At 43.1% G+C, this 22,947-nt stretch overlaps 1 protein-coding gene across 1 annotated transcript in view; it reads left to right on the top strand.

Moving 5' to 3' along the window:
• FANCM (FA complementation group M) overlaps positions 1 to 22,947 on the top strand; it is an 80,124-nt gene that overhangs the window by 54,895 nt on the left and 2,282 nt on the right. The window contains exons 14-21 of the mRNA XM_086613510.1: positions 9,049 to 11,071; positions 13,513 to 13,592; positions 13,706 to 13,774; positions 14,161 to 14,298; positions 17,424 to 17,580; positions 18,585 to 18,691; positions 20,741 to 21,307; positions 22,064 to 22,448. Coding sequence (XP_086469636.1) covers positions 9,049 to 11,071; positions 13,513 to 13,592; positions 13,706 to 13,774; positions 14,161 to 14,298; positions 17,424 to 17,580; positions 18,585 to 18,691; positions 20,741 to 21,307; positions 22,064 to 22,448 — 3,526 coding nt within the window. The remainder of the gene's footprint in view (positions 1 to 9,048; positions 11,072 to 13,512; positions 13,593 to 13,705; positions 13,775 to 14,160; positions 14,299 to 17,423; positions 17,581 to 18,584; positions 18,692 to 20,740; positions 21,308 to 22,063; positions 22,449 to 22,947) is intronic.

The following is a 22,947-nucleotide window of genomic DNA, read 5'->3' as shown; positions in this document are numbered from 1 at the left end:
GATTATTTTCTTACTGAGGGATAAAGTATAAACCCAGAGAAATCATTATTTTACTGTGAATAACCACATCATCTGGAAGTTTCTGATGACACTAATTATTTCTTGGGAAGAATCTCATTCAGAGATTAGTAATAACTTAGTAGGAGCCAGCTCAAGAGGTATTTGTGTGTTCTTTGTGGGTGCTTTCTTTTCTCCTATGGAAGAAAGCTCAGGAGCTCCCTGATGTGTAGCTTTCCTTTCCTTGTACTCGTTCAATGATTCCAAGAACCTTCTGTGCAGCTGTTTTGCATAATAGATAAAAAAAAAGTCAATTAAAAGGCTTAGATATTTTTAAATAGGTGAAGTGAAAATGTTTGGAAAAATATTTTTATATTGTATTTATATGCTTTAAAAAACTTAAAGAAGTTGGCACAATCAAAATAAAATAAAAAAGAAATCCCAAATATGAACTCTGTGACAGGCACATCCACTGCAGAAAAGCCTTTAATGCTCTTGTGGCTTTATTACTACAGCAACGAGAACTGGGCAGATGGGATTGGATTTTCTGCTATCTACGAGCAGGGATTTTTTGTGTGACATGCTAACAAATCAAGTTGTCCTTGTGGAAAATAATTCAATGGGCTTTAAGCATTTTTCAGAATTAAACTGTGCTGTTGGAAGCAAGGTCAGGGCACAGTAATAATTTTTATTGAAATGGTATTTCTCCGGGCTTCTGAGGGTAAGTAAAAGGAAATATAGAAGTGCAAGTGCATTTTTTTTCTGAGAGGTAGGCAATTCTTAATGACTTTTAAAAAATCACGATGTTGTCATGTGTGGGAGTGTCTGTTTCCCACTATAAAATTGGCAGTGTGAAGTCGTAGTCAGAACGATTATTCTCCCTAGAAAGACAAAAGAAAACCCAAAGACTCCCATTAGGATCGTCTCTCTTTTTCTCTCAAGGATCTCTGACACCAAACACCCTGGGGACAGGGTTTGGCAGGTGAACCCAGCACCACTGCCCCTAAACCAATCTGTCATTTAGCATCTGCCTTGGGTTGCCTGGAAGGACTCAGAGGATGAGATGCCTGACAGCAGGGAAAATGTTCCCAAGATACCCTAAAATTCCAAATAACCTGAAAAGGCTTTCCATGATCTTGGAAGTCTTAAATCAGACATGCTTTTTGGGGAAAACCCAGTGTTTCCAGCCAACCGTGACTTCTTTTCCAGGAGACACTGAACGCAAAGTTAAAAATGGTTCAAATGTGCACAATGAAATATTTTTTTTAGTGTGTGGTTGTTTGTTTTTTTTTCTTAAGGTCCTCATTGTCAGTAGCATATCTCTGGTTAAAATCCTCATCTCAGATGTGGCAAGACTTCTTCCCCAGCCAGCAACAAATAATTTAGGGCAGCAGATGACATTCATTTATGACAGGCAGGCTAGTGCTTCTGCGGAGCTGCTGGCTTGAGCTGTGGGACACTATTTATTGTTTGGGCCCCTAGTCTGCTTGAACAGCGGAGAACAGGTAATCAAAGCACCTACTCTGTCTTGAGATTCTCAAAAGAAAGCTGGGTGGAGGTGACCTAGTTTATTCTTTATTCCAGAAAAACCCAACAGGACCACACTTCCCAGCGGGAAGGTGGAAGGATGTTTGTTTTGTTCTCAGATGGTACGGCTGCCAGGGAGAACCTGCACGACCAAAAATGTCAGCTCTCCAATTAAAATAGTTTCTTTGTGCTATATTGATTCTTCTGATCTTGTTGCCAAATGATTGGAGTCTGAACACTAATTGAGACCTAGTTCAGATTATTCAGACCTTTAATTGCAGGTGCTTTCTGGTTTTAATGATCCCGTGGGGTTTTGTGCTCACAGTGAGAACAGAGAAGTAAGAGTGATTAAGTGAAGGATTTTGGATTGTCAGCTGTGTGCAAGGGACCAGGGGATTGAGCAGATCCTGTGGCACCTGGAAGGGCTTAGCTGTGTTAATCTGAGGGAGTGCACCCATGGCATTTAGGGGTGACTCGGTGCTCCTGTGCAGTGCTGCACCAGAGTCTCCCACAGCCCTTCTACCACAGGTTCAGCCATGGCAGCCAGAAGTATTTTTTTCCACCCAAGTTCGGTGATCTCAGTTTTCCAGAAAATGTGACATAATATTACATCTTATGGAAAGCAAATATAATATCAAGTGTGTGATATTGCCCACTTAAATCGACAGACAAGAGAAGCTTCCCGTGTGTTCTGTGGTATGGTGTATGTAACACCATCGTGCACAGCTGCCTGCCTTTTGAGGGTGTTTATTGCTCACAGGTGCACCCATCATCTCCCTCGCTGTTGTCAGTAGAAGAGCAGAGTGTGTATCAGTTATGGCTACTGCTGAATTTTGCTAGGTTTGTTCCATTGTTGTTTTATTTGTTTAGGAGTGTGTGCGTGTGTACAGTAATTTTGCATTTAGGTTTCTGCGTGTAAAATAGCTGTATGCTCTTTTGCACAAACTGTCAAAATGTTTGTGTATGTGAATAATTGGTTGGTTGTTCCTTAAGCTCTTACAGAAGACTCCTTTGGCAAAACGTTCACAGTGAGCATGCCAAGTGTACACTGGCAATCCATTCCATAGTCTTGGAACTCTTGTAGGAGATACTGTACACCAAATGTCTCTGAAGATGCTGTTTGTGTTTTGAGAGGGGTTAATATTCTGAAATTGTTTTTAATATTGTAATACTGCACTGGCCAAAGTTTAGTGCAAGGACATCCAAGGCTCAGGAAGTCAGGCAGTGAAAGTCAGCTGTAGTGTCGGATAATGGAACTGTCTGCAATTGCCAGGTCAGACATCTCGAATACTAACTAGCCATCACTTCTGTCCAGACAGTTTTATAAAATAAGCACTTCTAAACCGTGGATTAATTTATTTTCTGACACTTCAGATGTTCTTGAACATTCGCTGTTGCCTCCGTAGCCTCTTTAATGATGCCTGTTCCCATAATCACTAGGGTGCGTGCCCTATATTTTGCTAATAAATCCTCCTTTTTAGGGATCTTTTTAGTGTTTTTACTGTGTAGCTGTGTGTGCTGTATAGACAGATCCTCTCTCAAATTAGAGTATCAGCAAAATAAGTACAAGCAGATAAATGAATAGTAGCCAATTGCTACCAAGCAGAAGCAGATGGTAACCCGTCAAGAATTCCGAGCCGCTGAGGTCAGCCTGGGTGTTACAGGAGCAGGAGGTGTCAGACACTGAGGTGGGTTTTGGAGAAGCGTGAGAGAGAGTTGGTGATTCATTCCAGACAAGCTGCCTGAAAGCAAAAAACCAATGGAATTAGTAGATACATCAATAACGTGATGCGGTTAGGAAGAGAAATATCGTAGCTTTTGAAGAGGGAAATTGTGGTTTCTATATCCCTTGGGCTTCTTTCATGAATCAACTAAATATATTTTTAATGGTCATCTGAGGGAATATACCTGAACTTCCAAAAAAAGTCTTTAATGGTGTTCTTTCCCCTAGAGTGTCTTCCGGAAATTATGCAATCTTGGAATAGGAGGAATTGATTATTCTGTTCATTAACCAGTTCCTGAAAGGTATAAATAATGGCCTGTACTCAGATGGCAGGGAGGTTAGCATCAAAATCACATAAACATCAAAATTCTTCAACATATTTGCTGAATGGTTTAGAAAAGGAATAATTTTTATAGCTGTAAAAATTATTTTTGGTGCTAAAAATAAAAGACGGTCAGAAATTTGATGGAGAAATACCATGTGAGCAAATTCTAAAAAGCTGAAGAATTAAATTCCGTACCAGTAAGTTGCAGGTTGAATGGAGGAGAAAGCTTCCTTAGCCAGGAAGGAGTTGTTTTGGAGACTTCTGTGTAAACATTAGTTTAACAATCACTGTTACTCAAGAAAAGGGTTGGAATTTTAGAAATCAGTAGGAAAAGTAATACAAAATAAAGCGGAAGAAAGAATGTCATGGTAAAAATGTGTCATATGCCCACGAACAGTGAAAGTTCATCCACTGCTGCTCAGTGGTGAGGACAAAACTTTTAGCCATGTAAGCTCACGTTAGGTAGCCTAGGGGGGCAGAGGGACGTGTTTTGGGGAAGGAGCATTCTGTAATTTCTGTATTTCTACACTTTCTCCATTCTAGGTCAGATACAACACACTGGGTTATAGCAGCCTTTGTCTGGCAGCTGGGGGTGTCTGTCCTCCTGCATTCTCGTGCTTCAGTGTGTTGCTGGCCACCAATAAAGACTGCTTAGTACTTACTTCTACGTTAAACCATTTCAGAGAGGAACATGCTATTTCACTGCCTACAGCTGAGTTTGTCAAGCAGGCGAGCAGGATTCCTGAAAGGCAGAAGCTCTCTTTGTAGGAATGAGAGGAGCTGGAGGAGGACTGCACACTTGATTTCTCTGTCCTCAAGTCTTCCATTGCCATTGAAGTGCACTTTAACTTCCCCAGAGAGTGTGTGTTAACTTATCTGCTGTATTAAAAGCAATAATTATAGCCCAGGAGATATTTGTAAACCTTACAAAAGTGTTTGTGGGGAGTGGGGGAGAACGGTCATGGTGGGAGCATTTGGGGCACAACGTTTCGTTGTCCAGAACACACAAAAAGATGTCTTCTGCACCTTGAGGGTCGTGTGAGGGTAAATGCAAGGGCTTTCCCTCGAGTATTAAGGGATCAACTGATCACCTACAAGGGAAAAATTGTAACCACTTGTCATTTGGATAGATTGGAATACGCTGCCTTGGTATCTGCTCTACCTACTCAAAACTCTGCGTGAAAATCACCGACCTTACTGTTGTAATTTTTGTTAATATTTGTGATAAAACATAAGTTAACCAGCAAATAGTCGTGTGGCTAAATATATTGGCAGTGTTGAGTCCACAGGATCTAACACAGTACGAAAGCTGAAAATCCAAAAGATCTAACGAAAAAACAGTTCTGAAAATCAGTTCTAGTTTGTGTCTGAAAAGACTTAAATGCCAGTTGTTCATGCTGCTTCTACCTCCGTTTCAATCAAGCTTTTGATTTAAGAAATTATAGTTGTTAAAATCTGCATTGTATCTGTGTACAGATTTATCTTTTCATTTTTAAGTAGCAAAATCACCAGGGTTTTGGCAGACATCTGAGTCTTGTTGGAAAATGCACATCCAAAGCAGCTTATGAGATGAGAGAGGTTAATTTTAATTTTGATAGATGCCTTAAATTTAAATGCTAGAAAACAGAGTGCGTTTGGGTGCATATATACGTATATTTATATATTAGAAATGAAAAGTTTATTTTTTCCTTTGTCTTTTCTACGTTAAAAAAAAGTATTGCTTTTTAAGCTGCATCAGTAATTGTAGGCAAGGTCATCGATTTCGTACCACAACGGGAGATGCCTGTTTCACTACTCCAGCCTGACCTATTTAATGAGTAGCTGGTACACACTGGAGCTTACTGGCTTATAGAAGAGCTGATCAGGTAACTTAAGGTTCTGCAAGTTGTACACATTCAGGCTAAAATGTGATAATTAGAACTCTGTCCTTTCACTCCATCAGTGTTAACTGGACTCACTGGGAGAAAGTGTTTTGTTTGGGAGAAAGTGTTTCGAATGACTAAGTTGAACTAGAACAGTTATATAACTCCGTGTAAGCCTGAAATTAGGTTACTAAAGTTTGTCCTAGATGCTAAATTTGTCTTCTGGACTGTTGTCCTGGCACACAACAGTTCTGCTAGACTTTTTTTTTTTCCTTTTTTTTTTTTTTTTTCCACAAGTTAGAACATAATCATGGGTATATCCTGTGGCCTAATGAAGTTCTTTGCCGTAACAACTCCTCGCTCCCGTTTTCGGTGTCGTACCCAATTACTTATCCATGCACTATATTTCCCTCTTTTGCTCTCTCTGCTTTAAGTAATTAAATTTGATCCAGTAATTATAGTATCTGATATAGCTTCTACTAATTTATTCAGTATGGAGATAGGTTAGCATCCTATTAGGTTCCTCCCTGACCTTTTAAAAAATGGCATCGCATTTGCCACCTCCCAGTTCCTGAGGTATGTAAGCAAGAGACTGCATACCACCGTTACCAGTTGAGGAACTTAATTCTTGAGTTTCTTTAGCTCCTTTGGATGATGTGATATGGTTCTGTTGCCTCTTGCTGTCCTAAACATACACCTTCGTGTCTGGTCATGTGAAAACAGAAATGATTTACTCTTATCTGCTCTACCTCTGGCCCAGTTGTGATTTGAATTATCTCTTTACTTATTCACAGCTCTCATCTTTTCCTGCAGGTTTGATTAGTTTTGGGTTGCTTTACTTGGGTTACTTCAAAAACGCTGAACAACACAGGGCCAAGAATGATCTGCACTGCGCCTCTTAGAAGTGTGTTGGGTGGACAAGAGCATCACCTGCTTCTGTTTCAGTAAGGTTTAGTGGTTTGGCAGCTAATCAATCTCTAATCCATCTAATATACGTTGTGTTCTTGTAACGCTGGGATACTTTAGTTGAAATATTAGGCAACACTCAGCTGCTACTTACATAAACTTGGCATTATCAACACCGTTACCTTGTCAACCAAATGTGTGGTCTCCTCAGATGACACTTGTGGAGTTAACTGGACCGGGTTGTGTTGGTGGTTGGTTGTCACTCCTCTTTGACTTCATACAAAGACTTCCATATCTTGCTTCTGTGTTTTGATTGAGCCTGAGGGAAACTAATTACTTAGAACCTGCACATATCAAAGTCATCCTTTAACCCTCTCATGGTAATTGTTTTCTTCTCTATTTTGGTATTAAGACTTCTTATAAGTCAGCCTGTATAGTCTGGGGATCTTCTTGGAGATCTCTTTTTAAAAAAATCCTAACTTTTACTTTCTTTGGATATGTTTATAAATGGATAGCCTAAGCCCAGGCAGGAAGTGTGTAGCAGCTGTGTAACATCTTCTGTCGTGACAAATGGAGTAGGTGTCTTGCAGCGCTTTAGAGATGAGTCTCTAGCAGTTGGACCTCCTCCCTCTGCTGTACCACTCGACTGTGCTGACCGTATGGAAATTGCATACATTGTCCCTGAGACACGGGTGTCGCTGCTGTAAACAGGATCTGTAACCAGCTGTGCCCCGACCCCAAAACAGCCTGGGCACAGATTCTTCCTTATTTGTTCTGCGTGTCATCCTTCTGTGGCCAGTGTATGAAGTCAGTGATAAAATCTAAATATTATTATTACTACTACTACTACTGAGAGTGGAAAAAGTACTGTTAATACTGGAAAATATGCTTTATCTACTGCCACCAGAGAGGATCCAAAACTGTGTTAGGATGTGATCATTCTTCTTAGGATGACAGCTTTGAATCCTGTTTTCAGGAATACGCTTAGACAAGCCAGACAGCAGTAATTTTAGGTATGGTTATTCCTGCCTTGTGTAATGGGGTAGAATAACTTTCCAGAGTGTTCTTAAACCTTGTTTTCCGTGGTGGACTTCTCTGGCTCCCGTAAGGAGTCTTAGCAGTAAAAGGTTGTTTAACCACAGCTCCAGGTGTACCATCTGTGCAAACCCTGACTTGAATTTCTTTGCAGTTTCTTTTGGAAGAGATGTTCCAGAGGTCCCAGTTTTATGAAGATGATGGTGACATAGCATCATTGGTTAGAACAGCTCTGGGAACTTTCTTAGCGCCTCAGTTACACGAAGACCAAATGTTGAAGAAATGAGAAGTCACGTTCTCTGTGAATGAACACCAGGGGTTATGCCCATGGAAAGAATCTGCACATTGCTTGGGTACATATGATGGGGAGTGAAGGGTCTAGCTTGTGACGAGCTGGAGAAGGATAGGAGGTTATTGTATGCTACTGCAGGATACAGATGATGTTGGAGTTTGAATAGTGAATATCAGCATGGCTAGCACAAGCTGAAGGAGAACTGGTCTAATAACATCCCTGTGGGACAAGGGTTCAGGAGGTTACAGTTACGAGGACCTTATTTTTTTCCTACTTATATCTGGTAAGATTTTTGGAGAATGCTACTTGTGTGGGAAGCAGGGAACCTCTTATTGTAAAAGTCAGTTTTGTCACTCACTATTCCATAAAGATACCTTGTTTAATTTCAGGGTTTAATGAGTCTAGGGATTCATCTGGCTGATCAGACAAAAAATAATTGTACCTTCTGTTTAGATCTTACATTTTTTTTTTTTTTTTTCATTAGTGAAACAGGTTTGAACTTTGAAGGAGTGTTTCAAACCATTGCTTTCAGAGCCTTGTTTGACCCTTACTGTTCCTTTTGGAGATTGCATGCCTTAATTTTGAAATCTTCATTTAAAAGAGAGAGTGAGAAGGACAATAAATACGTAGCTTTTCAATCCAGGCAGTCCTCGTATGGATACCTAACTGGGAGTGATGTCAAAGTCTATTGTGCTTTTTCAAGTGTACTTTTAAAAGAGTTGGTTGTCTGGGTCAATGCCTTTTTGAACAGAAGATTAATAAGCATCCACGAAAAAAAAGAAAAAAGAGTTCAGAGTATGCTAGTGAGAAGTTCTAAATGTGCCATCAATGGCAATAGCCCAACTGCAAACGACAGTACGAAGGGAATAGAGACCTCTAGGCTGGCTTGTGCTTGAAGAAGGGTTTCTACTGCTCACAGGACCTTTCTTAATTTACTGGTCCTCCCAGAAGTACAGCCTGTAGGCTGAGGACACAGTACCTTGCACACTTTTGTTCGCCAAGTGGAGTTGCCTGCTGTTGATGTTCTGAGAACTGCATCTTAGCTGCATGGCACAGATGCTCAGTGGAGAGCACCGTGCATGGGTGCTCTGTTAAATGCCATCTTTATTTATGCATTTATGGTGTCTTTTGGTCTTTCTAAAACATTCAGGTGTGACTACCCAAGCATGGGTTTGTAGTTAAGCTGCCAGCAAACTTTTTGTTTGAAAGTGGTGACCTTAAACGCAAAGCACTTTCCTTTTTTTTCCTTTTTTTTTTTTTTCCTTTTCTAATAACCTTTAGGAGTCTGAAAACCTTTGTCACTTGTTTTAAATATCCTTATGACAGGTCCTTGTAAGCCTGTATGTATTTATAGTAAATGCTACACTGTGTTTCTCACCAGGGAGATTGCAGCTATGACCTGGAGATTGAACCTCACTTACGTATGGAAGACGTTAATGTTCAAGGGAATAAAAGTCATCTTTCCATAACCAACTCCACGTTTGATCGGAAAGCAAGCTCATCTAGAAAAGACATGGCGCGCAGATCAAAAGTAAAACCATTTTTACCTGATACAAATGATAATGGGAGTGAATTCTCTTCCACATTTAAAATAACAAAAACAAAGACTCCCAAAGGAACTTCTGGATTAAATTTGGAAGTGCCTGTGTTGCCTACAGATAATAATACTTCGACTTCTTACTCAGCAAGAAGGCTTGCTCTGGTGGAAAACACTGACCAGGGCAGTCAAAAGGATGAGGATCTAGAGGTGACATTTGACTTAAATGGATTTGTTGACCTATGTGACAACAATGAAAGTGCTATAATTCATGATAGTAGTGCAGGAATAAAGGAATGCAAAACTACAGAAAAAGCTTGTCAATCGCTGGGGACGAACCACACGGATTCAGGTTATAGTAGCCTCACAGTTGAGAAATCACCCGTGTCCTCTGACTTATTTTATCTTCCTGAATCATACGTGGATTCGTTTGCGCTCGTGAGACCATCCGAGGAGCTTTCTTCTTTAAAACAAACATTTTCCCATGTGAAAAGGCTTTTATCACAATCTCCTCCCTCTTGGAATGAACTTTCTGGTTTTGAAGACATGATGAGAAATGAAGAAACAATATGTCCATTTCAAAAAGTTATTTCTGGTAATTACTCAGAGAGACTGCAGGGCAAAGTCTTTTCTGTGTCCTCAGACGTGGATCATTCAGGTGTTGATCATTCAGGTGTTGATCATTCACGGCTGCTGTTTGAAAATCCCGAACCGAAAGCCACCAGTGAATTGGGTGCTTCTGTAAGTACCTGTTTTTCAAAAACTCTGTCATCTTCTGAGACTGCTGTTGCTAAAGCCAAGGAGGAACTTCACTGGAATGGCAGCTTTGATATGGTGTTTGATGATGAAGAATTCACTGAAATGCAAAAGAAATCTCCAACAATCAATCACGCTCTGGGAAATAACCCTTCAAATAAGAATTTTGTTCAAAAAGATAAAGAAAACCTTCAAGTGAACAAGAAAGATGTGATTATCGATGAAGAGAAGAGGGTACCTTTATTTGAAGACGGCCACGTTTACGACACAAATGATGGAAGTTTTTCTGTGAGCAATCAGCATTTAGTCAAGTCAGATCCAGGTGAGAGGGTGGTCTCTCTCACAGAGCCAGGCTTTGGGTGGCCTCCTTCAGAGGTGTGCTGCGTGAGCGCTGAGCAAACCTGCGAGGAGCCACCAGCAAGCAGTAAATCCACAACCCTGAAAACGTCAGGTGATGCTGATGTGACTGAGCAGTTTCTGGATCATGAGGATCTTTATGACTGTTCTCAAGAACTGTTTTCTGTTAACTTTGATCTGGGGTTTTCCTTTGAAGAGTGTGAGAACGAAATCTTTGAAGAAGATGTAAATACTAATAATACCAAAAAATTAAATTGTGCCTCAGAGAGTCACACAGATGTTAAATCCACTGAAAGTAAAAAAAAATTACTGAATGATAGCTCCAGACTTGAAACATCACCAAACTGGGATTGCAGAAATCTTGAGAGAAGAGACGTTTCCACACCATTGCCATTCCAGAGTAGGAACATGAATCGTAGGGAAGGGACTGAGGATGCTACCACTGCAGTGCCTTTCTTCAAGTCAGGAGACAGAAGAATGGGAAATGGATCACCTGAAGCTTTGGCTTCTGCACTTTCTACCCCAACAAGTAGAAAGGTTATGAATACTGAAGCTATCAAAAGAATTCCTATGGAAGTCTTCTGTAGTACCAGCGAGGAAATTCCAGAGGTGCCTCTTACAGATGAAGTAAATAAAAGCCCATGTAGGCAGAACTTTGGGAGTTTAGCCCTGGATACACTTGATTCCCCTTTAGGAAGAACTGAAAACCTGGAAGACACCAACCTTCGTAGTTCACGTGTGTCTCCTGCTGAAGGTAGGGATTTCAGTGCTACAGTTAGTTTAGATCCTTCATTTTAGATACACAGAGTCCAGCATCTGTTCCATCCTCAATTTGGTTTTGTGCCTTAGGTGGGAAGGATGAAAGGAAAAGGGAATAATGGTTGTAATACTAGAAGTTGGGTCAACGAGGAGACTTTCCACAACCTTAACCCTGTGTAGGAGTGTAGCCATTTGAGGCTGAAATGCACGTGTCCATATTGGAGGAGGTGTTGGGAATTAAACCTCCCGTACCTCTCCGCAAGTGCTGACGGTGCAGCCGTGTGAGACATCGTTGTGCCAGCTGGAGCTGCCGTTAAAGCCCTGTCTTAATCTTCTCAGGATCTGATTTGTAATCTTCTGGATCTGTTGCACTTCAGTCCCTGAATCCATGCTTTCATATTTTCCTACCATTGTTCCTGAGGAATAGAAACTCTTCTGATGGATTTCTTTCGGTTTACTTGCATGACAACTGACGTGTATTTAAAACTTTCTGATTATAACTTCAGCACAACCCTGTCTTAAATGTCTTAAAAATATGGACTGACTGTAGGCTCTATTCTATTTCTGTTTCCTCCCTCTGTCTCCTCTTCTGTCTTTTTCTGATTTAGGATCAATATGCCATTAAAAAATATTTCATATTCCAATATTGCCAATATATGTGACCATCATTCTGCACTCATAGGTCACTTACAGGTCATATTTGCACTCGTTGTGTATTTATCTCTCAATAACTTTGAATTACATTCAAAATAATTCAGGCTCAATAGTACTCAGCCTGGTTCATAGGGCACATCGAGATTTTCTGAATGGTTTTGTTACTGTCCTTAAACACTGAAACAAAGCAGAAACTGTCCTTTTGGTGGTTAAAGTATCTTTTTTTCCTGCTCTTTGAGTTTTCTGATAATAGTCATATTTTCTGAAGATGGTTGTCAAATGCTACGTTTCTTCCCGAATCATCACGCCTTCAAACAGATATATTAGTTTTCTGAATTTTATTTAATATATTTAATACAAAACAATTTAAAAAACCCACAAAAAAAAACCCAAAACCACAAAAAGAAACAAATTGCTGGTTTAGAATTGCAGGGTAAATACTGAACCTGGATCAGCTTGTTAAGGGCTTTATCTGGTTGGGTCTTGAAAACCTCCCCAGACAGTGTGTGTGTGAGACCCCCCTGCAGTGCTGCGTTCAGCTCTGGGGTCCCCAACACGAGAAGGACATGGAGCTGTTGGAGCGGGTCCAGAGGAGGCCACGAAGATGATCTGGGGGCTGGAGCACCTCTGCTCTGGAGACAGGCTGAGAGAGTTGGGGCTGTTCAGCCTGGAGAAGAGAAGCCTCTGGGGAGACCTTCCAGCAGCCTTCCAGTACCTGAAGGGGCTACAGGAAAGCTGGAGAGGGGCTTTGGACGAGGGTGTGTAGTGACAGGACAAGGGGCAATGGCTTTGAACTGAAAGAGGGCAGATTTAGATTAGATCTAAGGAAGAAATTTTTCACTCAGAGGGTGCTGAGGCACTGGCACAGGCTGCCCAGGGAAGCTGTAGCTGCCCCATCCCTGGAAGTGTTCAAGGTCAGGCTGGATGAGGCTTTGAGCAACCTGGTGTAGTGGAGGGTGTCCCTGCCCATGGCAGGGGGGTTGGAACTGGATGATCTTTGAGGTCCCTTCCAACCCAAACCATTCTGTGATTCTATGTTGTTGAAATGATAGTTATTGGTATTTAAATATGTTATTTTAGAAGTGGAATGTTTGGGAACTTTTTGCTTTTCCTTAAATAAATTCAAACTTTTGAGTGATTTAGTCAACCAGCTCTCCATCCCACCCCACCCTGCCATACTCCCAATGAAGCTGGAATGCCGTGGCTGCAGTCAGTGCCGAGGCAGCTTTGGGGCAGGAAGGATGTCACACTGCACAGCACACCTACTGCCCCAGCCCATCGGAACTGGGGCTTTGTCATGCAGAATGTGAAGGAACATGTTGTATTTCATAAAGACAGTCCTTTGTAAACACAAAAAAGGTTGCAGTTGTTTGAAAAGTAACTGGAAAGAGGGATTTTTAGTGAGTTCTGGCTTTGCTTCAGTGCACCCCACAGGATGTGTATTACAAAATGCTTCCAGAAGCGTAACTCTTACTCAGCTTTTAAGGGCTTCTTCTCTTGGTTTCATTTTTCACCTCTCTTTTTCTCTGTCTGTACTGCCCGGAGTAATCACTTCCACTCAGAGACTCTCCAGAGAAGAAGGATTTATTGTCCATCTCAGCTGGAGATTATTTATTTTGATTAACAAGGCTAAAGAGAACGATATTTGCCACATGGATCGATAAGTAATCTCCTTTGTAGGTACTTCTATGAGAGAGACAGATTTCCTTTGCTCAGTTATAGCAACACTGTATTGTGAACAATGCATTTTCTCGTGAATGTTGTTTACTACTTTTTCTGTAGGAACCAGCAGTGAGAGCGAAGAAGAAATCGTTTTCCAGAGAAAGAATAGGAAAAAAATGAATGTTTTGAAGTCTCCTGAGGTGAGTCTTGGAAAAATAATTAAAAAAAAAAAACAAACAAGGTAAGCCAAATAACAAGTACAACAGCAAACCGAAAATCCTCCTTGCAATTATACTTGTTTTTGTTTGCTCAGGTTGTGCGTGACAGCGATTCCGAGTCGCTGGTTCGTGCCGTCAGGAAACGCCGGCACCCCCTTAACACGGTGAGTGGAGCTGCTGTCCTTCCTCCAGTTCTTCCCCAACATCGCCCAGGACGACTCTGTCGTCGTTTGGCAGTGAGTTACTGCAGTAGGCAGGAGGGCTGAGCCTCTCCCGTTGCGAAAGGCAGTAAAATAACCTCTCTTCTGCAAAGCTTTGAATCAAAGAAACCATGTTCATGTCACACTTGACCTCGTTTTTCTCCCAAATAACATGTTTTTCTGTTCCTTTTGTATTTAATGAGGTCCTTAGCGTTATTGCATATTTTGCCACAGCAAATCAATCACGAAAATCAGCTGTTGCTTAAAAACTAAAGCTGTTTGAGGGATGACTGTAATTAAAATATTGCTTTAGTCTGATTTATTGAAGCGTTGGTGAAATGTTCCTCCAGTCAGACGTGTCGAGTGAGGACAGCGCGGATTTTCACAAGAACTCAAGCAGGACCCCAGGTGGCAGCTCAGCAGCCCGTGACAGAAACCAGCGGAGAGGGGCCAAACGGCGGAAGGTCGGGAGCAGTTTTGCCTACAAGGTGTGTGACGTTGTGTGTCTCTCAGCAGCCTGAAGGGGCGGCTTTGGAGCAGGTTGCACTGAGGTTGCCATGCAGATAACGGCTGTGCTGTGTCGTGTGTGGGTGTGTAAGTGCGTTGCAAAGTCTCGGTCAGAAGAACGCGTCGTTGAACGTGAGCAGCACATGTTACCACGCAAAACCAGAAAAAGAGACAGAAGGAGAATTGGTGAGATTGTACTTTCTGTTCAAACTTCAAGAATGAACTGAAAATATCATAGAATCCCAGAATGGTTTGGGTTGGAAGGGACCTGAAAGATCATCCAGTTCCAACCCCCCTGCCATGGGCAGGGACACCCTCCACTACACCAACTTGCCCAAAGCCTCATCCAACCTGGCCTTGAACACTTCCAGGGATGGGGCAGCCACAGCTTGTCTGGGCAACCTGGTCCAGTGCCTCACCACCCTCAGAGTGAAAAATTTCTTCCTTATAGCCAATCTAAATCTCCCCTCTTTCAGTTTAAATCCATTGCCCCTTGTCCTGTCACTACACGCCCTTGTCAAAAGTTCCTCTCCAGCTTTCCTGAAGGCCCCCTTTAAGTACTGGAAGGCTGCTGGAAGGTCTCCCTGGAGCCTTCTCTTCTCCAGGCTGAACAGCCCCAACTCTCTCAGCCTGTCTCCATAGCAGAGGTGCTCCAGCCCTCGCATCATCTCCGTGGCCTCCTCTGGACCTGCTCCAACAGCTCCATGTCCTTATTGTGTTTTAAATATTTTCTTATTTGTCTGTGTTTAAATTTGGAAAAGCATGAAAATGCCAGAATCACTGAGCACTGGTTTCACATACTTAAGATGAAAATTTATTGTGTCGAGTCACTCATTCTGGAGCTTGTGTGTATTTTATGGCCTAAAAAATGGAGATTCTGCCTGTTTTATGGCCTTTTGTAGGATCTCCTGATACAACTGTATTATGGTAGGCATGGAGTTGGGCAGCTGTTTGGATTTAAGACATTGCTTAGGAGGGTTCAGGCTCATAGGTGTTTCACACCAGTTTGTTGCAAACATTTGAGATGAAATCTCAAAACACTGGATAATCATCTTAACTCTCACATCCATTGCCTGATTTCAGAAGAATCTGCAGGGCCCTGCTTAATGATGTTCTGAAGCCAAATCACAATTTACATTACAAGTAGAAGATACTCAAAGAGTAATCACATTCATGAAGCTCAGGTACTTGTCCAGAACTTATGCTATTAGGATATTTGATCATGTCAATATACAGCCTACTCTAATGACTTCAACGTCCACCATCGTAAGACAGCACTGGTCCCTCGACCCCAAAGCTTAAATCATACTTGACACTTTAATCTGTCACTGCCTGAGGAAGGGATGCAGGAGAGGAAGCAGAGCCCGAATCATATTCATCGTAACTTGAAAAGTTCTTAAACACCGATGGACGTGGTTCCATTAGGCAGAAATTACCGTGATCAGGGCTCTGCGGCACAGATATTTGGAAATTCTTGATGTTTTAAAGATAATCCTCACTGTGGAGACTTCCCTATAGTATCAATATTTTATGTTCTGGAATACAAAGAATTAGGTAGATGAAAAAACGATTTTTCGATTTTCTTTAAACTTTTTTTTTTTAATGTGAGACTAAAAGGTTCATGGAAAGACAGTGTGTATTCTTACGAAATTCCACTCTGCCCTCACATACCGTCTTACCTAAACATCCATAGTGATGAACATGTGAGATCCAAGACACGAAAATCATTCTGATCACCCACCACCAGTTCAGTGGTCTTTCAGAAGCACAGGTGACGGAGGTGCAAGTGCAGCAGAGATCTGCCGTTGGATGAACAGAGACTGGGAGAAGTCCAAGGGGACCAAAATAGCCACTTGGAATTCAAAGATGCAATCAAGTAATTCAATAACCTGGTAACTTATTGTTTCCCGAGTGTGACCAGACTCTTGACTGGTGGTTTCTGGTGTCACAGGGGTTTGTCCTCTCCATAGTCCTTCACAAGTGAGAAGGATGAAGACTGATTTGCAATAGCGCTGAGAGTTCTTTCCTGCAAACAGGTGACCCCCAGTGTGTTTGTGTAATCAAAACTGCTCTAGAAAAGAACTAGTAATAATGCCTGTCGTTCAGCCTTAGTGATTGGTGTAAGGAAATAATTAAAAGACTTAAGAAAATTTGAAAATCAGAGATGTCACTTATTGTAGCACAGATGCCTGTCTTCCATGTGTGAAAACAAAATTTACAGCTTTGTGCTTTTTTTGGTCAAAGTACTTGGCAGGCAAACAAATAATTCTTTTGGAGTAACTGGGATCCATAATGTTTCTTGGGTTCTTTTCATTTTTTACTTTAGTACTTTATAGCTGAAATTGTAAGAGAAGAGGTCAGCTTAATATAAAATATCTCTAACAAAACATGTTCCCGATCTCATTTGCTTTGTTTCTTGTACATTGTTGTGAATGTTTTGTTGTCTGGGTTTGATGGACCTTAGTACCAGGGTTTGGATCATGTCTCCTGGAGTGCAGTGCCTCATCTTCCCTGAAAGAAAAGCATTATCTCAGTAATGAGTTGCGTTGTCCGGTGAACTCATGAAACAATTAGTCCTAAGCCCTAAACAGCAAGAGGCAAACCAGGGTGAAGTCTGTGTCCAAAGTTTCTAGTGGACTTGGGTTCAGAGTAACCTGACGCTTCTAAATCAAAAAAGACTTTTGAAAGCAAAAAAAATGAGTAAAACTAGATTTATAAGTTAGAAAATAACCTACAGTTTTTGGGTAGCTTTGCTACAATGTGTTAGTGAACTCTGCCTCGGCTATTAACTGGTCTAGGAGCAAACAGTGCTGCGGGCTGTGGTCACCTTTTTCCAGTGCTTTGAACTGGACTCCAGCTTTGCTGTTTGTGCTGGTGGGACCGACATTTGTGTGCTGCTGTGTGTTTCACTAACGTTCTGTTCTTTCCATCACCTTTCCCTGTGATGAGTTCTCCTTTCAAAGCCAGAAGCCTAATACCTGAGATCATGTAAGCAGCTGGTGTTGCGATGTCACAAACTGGTTTAATCAGAGGTCTCATGTGTATCAGTAGTTAACTGAGAGCCAGCTTCCAACTAAAATTTTGCTTGGATTTTTTCCTCTTTTAGAACGCAGCAAGAGAGTTTTTAGATGAAGAAGCGGAGCTGTCCCAGCAAGATGCAGATGGTCTTTCATCTGATGAGAGTGATGATGCAGAGAACGAGCTGAACTCTTCTCTTGCTCAGTTCCTGAATGATGATGAAGAGGTCACACAAGTGTTAAATGGTGAGTGAGGAGAGTCGTTTATGGTTTTAAGATAAAGGTCTTGCTCAGCAAGGGGGGTATGATAGGCACAGCCATTCCATCAGCCATGTCAGCACATGTCAGCTAATATGCAGTAACCTCCTCAGGTGCTTTCCATTATCTGTTTGGACCTTTTCTGTTCTCATTCACATGGTTTTCTCATGTAGTAAGTTCCTCACTGGAGCCTCTGCTGTGCAATAGCTTTGGGCAGGCTGGAGACAGTTCTTCCAGGAGATCACCTCTCACTAAGAGTCAGCCACCCCCTCTTACGCCATGATGGCTGAACAGAAACACAGTTTTCCACTTCACTTAGAAATTTCTGAATCTTCCAGGTCTTCTGTTACAGAGAGACCTAAAATATGATATGAAATAACAATATGACTGTTAAAGATAAAATTACAGTGTTGACACTGACAAGGTCAGTGAGACTGAGAAGGTAATGCTGGTTTTTGGCTGGGACGGTTTACTTATCCCTGTGCTGTGAACCTCGTCTTTCCCTGGGCTGTTTGCATGATGGAGTCATCGTGTTACCCTTCAAGATTCTCAGATGTTGCTGACGATTTTCAGTTCTTCACTGGGATCGAGTTGTTCCCTGTAAGACCCTGTGGTCTTAAACCCACCCCTTTCTCATACAGCCTCCGAAATCAGTTGTGTCTGTTTTGGGAAAGACTTGCAACGCGGAAAACGGAGCGGTTTGGGTTTCCTGTGGTTAACATTGTCCCCTCCCTGCTATGGGTGTGCAGGGCTCTGCCTGCTGAGAAAACCTGCTGCATGGCAGCTTTCATGAGGGCAAGCGGGGTAGACCTAGTCCTTGGCTTTGGGATTTTCCGAGGTGTCTGGAGATCAGATTTTTGTTTTGTGAAATACAGGTTTTTGAGAGACTATAAAGGAATTGCTTAATATGGAAAACACAATGTAGCAATAATGAATTAAAAGTATATCCTTAATAAGACTGTATTCTCTTTTATCTTCTTGGGTTTATTCAGACTGTGAGATGAAAGGAGTTTACCTGAAATCCGTGCGCAGTCCGGCTCTTGGCAACAGGTACAAAATGGTTCACCGTGAATTCAACAACGTGGCCATTTTCTCACAGGTATGGGGTGAAGTTACTGCTGTCCTGGTGAAACTCTGATTGCAGGTGACTGCATTTAGGTTCTCATCCTGCTTGGAGGTGTAGTTTGCAGCCTATCGTTGGTCAGTAATAGGTTCCAAAAAAAGACTTCTGACTTTATTCTGATTTTTCAGCTGAAGTGTGCAGACACTTCTGCTTTGATAGAAGCATACAGGCTCCATTCTCCAGCTGGTGAGAGGCTGTCCACCAGTCTGAAGCGAAAGCATCCCAGACCCGAGTTGTCTCTTCGCTGAAGAGTGGAGCTGTTACAGTGATCGTTGTTGATCCATGTAGGATTGCACAGTACTTCCAGGGACAGAAACTTATCTCCCCCTCTCTGCTGTCTTCCACTGCCGCAAAGGAGCGTGACTGACATCTGAGAAAGAGCCCTCTGGCCCAGCACGAGATGTTTCCAGCCTCTCAATTTCCCAGTTTGGTGAAACAAGCAACACCCAGACAGAGGTGTGACAGTTTGGGCATATCCCTGTTACCCAGTTGTGTGTTGGGCTGCCCTGTGCTCTTGCTGCCAGACATCAGCAGTGCCCATAGATCAAATTTTCCCCAGCGACGACAGGTTTAGCTCCTGAAATGTATGTTTGGGAACATTCCTGAGAAAATAAAGTAGCATATTTACCAGTGCTTGTTGCTGCCTCTCAGCACTCTCTGGCCTGGTGCCTCGTGCTGTCCAGTGGCCCCAGTGTTGCTGGAGAGTGACCCTTTACGCGGTCCCTGAGTGCCAGCTGTGCCCTTGCCGCGTGGGATAACTGCTGGGCACGAATGGCTCCCAGAGTAGATCCTCAGCCAAACTCCTGCTCTGTTGCACACAGTGATCATTATGCCCTAATTCTACTCATAAATTGCTGGATTATCATAATGGAGCTTCTTACCAATTGTAGACCTCTGCCGGCTCCCGCCGTGCTTCCGTTTGGCACACCTGGCTGTGCTCTCCCTCCTCCGCAGCGTTGCACGGAGCTCAGCTGAGGTGTTTCCTGCCTGATCTGTTTGCTGAGTTCTGGTTTACTCTGAGTTCTTAAAACAGCACATGACATAAATCCCTTGCACAGTCTTTTTTAGCTACTTAACTGTCTCTTGTTATCTCATAAACGCCAATGAAATCACAGAATTGGACAAACAGATACTGAGGATGGTTCTGAATATCCCCCCTAGTTTTTTTTCCTGTTTCCTGTATTCCTGTGTTTTATATCACCTTCAGCAAAATACAGTAAAGATGTGTATTTTGTGGAAAGGATAAAATGCTTTTTTTTATTGTGCTCCCTGATTATTTGCAAGCAGGTAGGAAGGATGGATGGGACTGGATTCCCAAGCAGCCTCGGCTCGTTGTGTCAGTTTTGGTGTTTCAGCTGAGGCAGAGTGTTGCCAAAAATGCAAGGCCTGACATTCCATTCCAGTGCAAGGGCATCATAAAGCAGGCCTGCCAGCGAGCCTCGTGCGTGTGCTGCGGAGTTTGCCGTGCACCTGGTGCCAGCTGTGGGATCTGCCCTTCTCCGTGCAAAGCCACTTTGCCCCGAGAGCAGCGCGGCGGTCCGGGGTCCTTCCCCCGTGCAGATGCACACAAAGGAGGCGTTCCTGTCTGTAATTCCAACCTGTTTGATCATAGAATCCCAGAATGGTTTGGGTTGGAAGGGACCTCAAAGATCATCCAGTTCCAACCCCCCTGCCGTGGGCAGGGACACCTCACCAACCTACACCAGGGTGCTCAAAACCTCGACAGCAGCCTTCTATTGTGATACTATGGTTAATATTCCCATTAAAAGCTTTCTGGTGGGAAATGGTGGGCCTGACTGGAATCTGAGCGTGTGCTCATTCCAGGCACAGCCGTGAGTGTGTCGGACCCTCCGGGGAGGTGGCTCTGGAACTGCAGAGCGTGTTCAGCAGGAGGGGTGGGACGGGTGCGAGAAGCCCCACGGCACTTGCGCGCAGGATGGATCGGATAAGCAATCCGTTTATGGAGAGGGGCAAAATCATTACAGTGCTTCAAAACTCACTGGGTGTGGTGTTTTCCCCCCACAGATTCCTGAGCAAGACCAGACGTACGCAGAAGACAGTTTCTGTGTTGGGGAGGAGGAAGAGGAAACTTGCCAAAAAAGTGAATCTAGCGAGGAGGAAGTGTGTGTTAATTTTGATCTCCTAAATAACGAGAGTTTTACTAGTGGGAGGAAACAATACCTCACTCGCCGTAGAAAAAAATTGAACCAGGCCAGGGTGGAAGAGAACCAGTCTGCCCCAGTGCAAAAGAAGAAACCATCCCGAATTATTGTCCTCAGTGATTCCAGCGGGGAAGAAACAAGTGTCAGCAAGGAGAAGCCGACGAAAGCAGGCGGTGTGAGGGCAGGACAGGACAATGCTCCATCACCCAAGTCAGTGCCTTCCATCCCTTCTGGGCAGCACGGAGCAGTCACTGGGGCAGCTGGTGTTCGGCAGCCGGAGGAGAGGACCAGGGAGGTGCTTCTCAGCCTGAAGGCTTCAGTGTCTGAGACGCTGGATTTTCACCCAGAGCACCGAGTCAGGAGCACCAGCTTTCCACCAGCTGTCACTGGTTCCGATTTGGGGAAGGAGGATCTCCAGGCTCCCAAGGAGGTGGGTGTTAATTCAAAACAAGGACCTTCCTCTCCCCTCACGTTCTGCCAGAGGGTCCCCCGCGGTGGGAACTGTCCTCTCATGCTGGTGGGTTGAGGGCTGTCAGCAATACAGCAGCAAGAGTGAGGTGCTCCTGGTGAGAAAGGAGCAGGTCTGCTCTGCTGGTGCTGCTCTACATGCCCCTTTTCCTTGCTCTAGGAAGCTTTTGTACTCGCAGGGTAGCGTGGGGAGAACCTCAGCAGTCAGCAAACAAAAATTGTGGGCTGGACACCCTGGAGTCTGACAATCGTGGAGGAATAGGGATCTGTTTTGAATAGCAGAGAGTGTCCACTAATTCTTTGGGCTCTGTAGTTACAAAATACTTGTCCTGAAATAAGACCCAGCATGTCTGAGGTTGGATTCCTGATCTTATACATTTTTCTGCCTGATTTCTGTCATTTACAGTATCAGATTTTCTTGAACTCGTTAGTGAAGGCTGCATGCTTTTGTTGTTCAAGCTGCTAAATAATGAGATTAACTAATTTGGGAGATTGTTTATAAGGGATTAAAGCATTAATCTGAGAGTGTTAATGTTTTGCAATATCAAAAAATATCTTTTTTAAAAGATTTTATTAATTTGATTTAAAAAAAAACGGTGGAACAAAGTGTATCTGTTAAGCATCAGTATTTGGAAACCATCTTTTTTTATTGGCATGTTTTTTGGCCTTATGCTTCTGTCAACTCTTACAAATAGTGTGTGATTTTCAACATTTACAGGTGGAAAGTTCTTTGAAGAACACCCGCAGGAGCACTTCAGCACCATCTGGCACTGCTCCCACGAAACCCTCCTCAGCTACAGCTCTGTTTTCACGGGACCCTCCGGAGAAGAAGCTTTCACTCTGTGTTCTGGTAGACACTCATGAGATCTCCTCTGGAGCAGAGGTGATTTCTTCCTTGAAGGCAGCTCACGGAGTAAGGGTGCAGGTTTGCTCGCTGAGCAGCAGCGATTACGTCGTGAGCAACCGCATGGCCGTGGAAAGGAAGTTTCTGTCAGAATTACTGAACTCTGTGAACAGGAGCAAAGTCACCCAGCGGATCCAGCGCCTGCAGAGCATGTTTGAGAGAATATGTGTGATTGTGGAAAAGGACAGGGTTAAACCAGGTAGGTGTTCCCAGGCAGGAGCAGGACACTGGTCCCTGGCTTTGTGGATAGGCTTCAACAAAGAAGTAGGAGAATAAAGGAACAAGCACAATTGTATCTGTGCTTGGCACTGAAATAATAGTGGAATCAGCAAAACGATTTTTTCCAGCAGTACCCTAACGAGTGGTATCTGACAAACTGTACAGGAAAACTCTTGGTTTAGAACCAGTGAGAACGTATCCGGCCTGAATGCACCGTCCCACATGGGAAATCTGCTTCCAAATGGCAGAGCCCAACCCTGGAAACAGCTGCTGCTTGAACGAGCAGAAGATAATCGGCTATGGAGGCAGGTGGGGAGAGTTGGGGCTGTTCAGCCTGGAGAAGAGAAGGCTCCGGGGTGATCTTATTGCAGCCTTCCAGTGCCTAAAGGGGCTACAGGAAAGCTGGAGAGGGACTTTCTACAAGGGCGTGTAGTGATAGGACAAGGGACAACGGATTTAAACTGAAAGAGGGGAGATTT

Source organism: Tauraco erythrolophus, chromosome 6 (assembly GCF_009769465.1).
Source record: "Tauraco erythrolophus isolate bTauEry1 chromosome 6, bTauEry1.pri, whole genome shotgun sequence".
NCBI lineage: Eukaryota > Metazoa > Chordata > Aves > Musophagiformes > Musophagidae > Tauraco > Tauraco erythrolophus.
The sequence above is the reverse complement of the archived record's forward strand: the minus strand, read 5'-3'. Positions and strand labels throughout refer to the sequence as shown.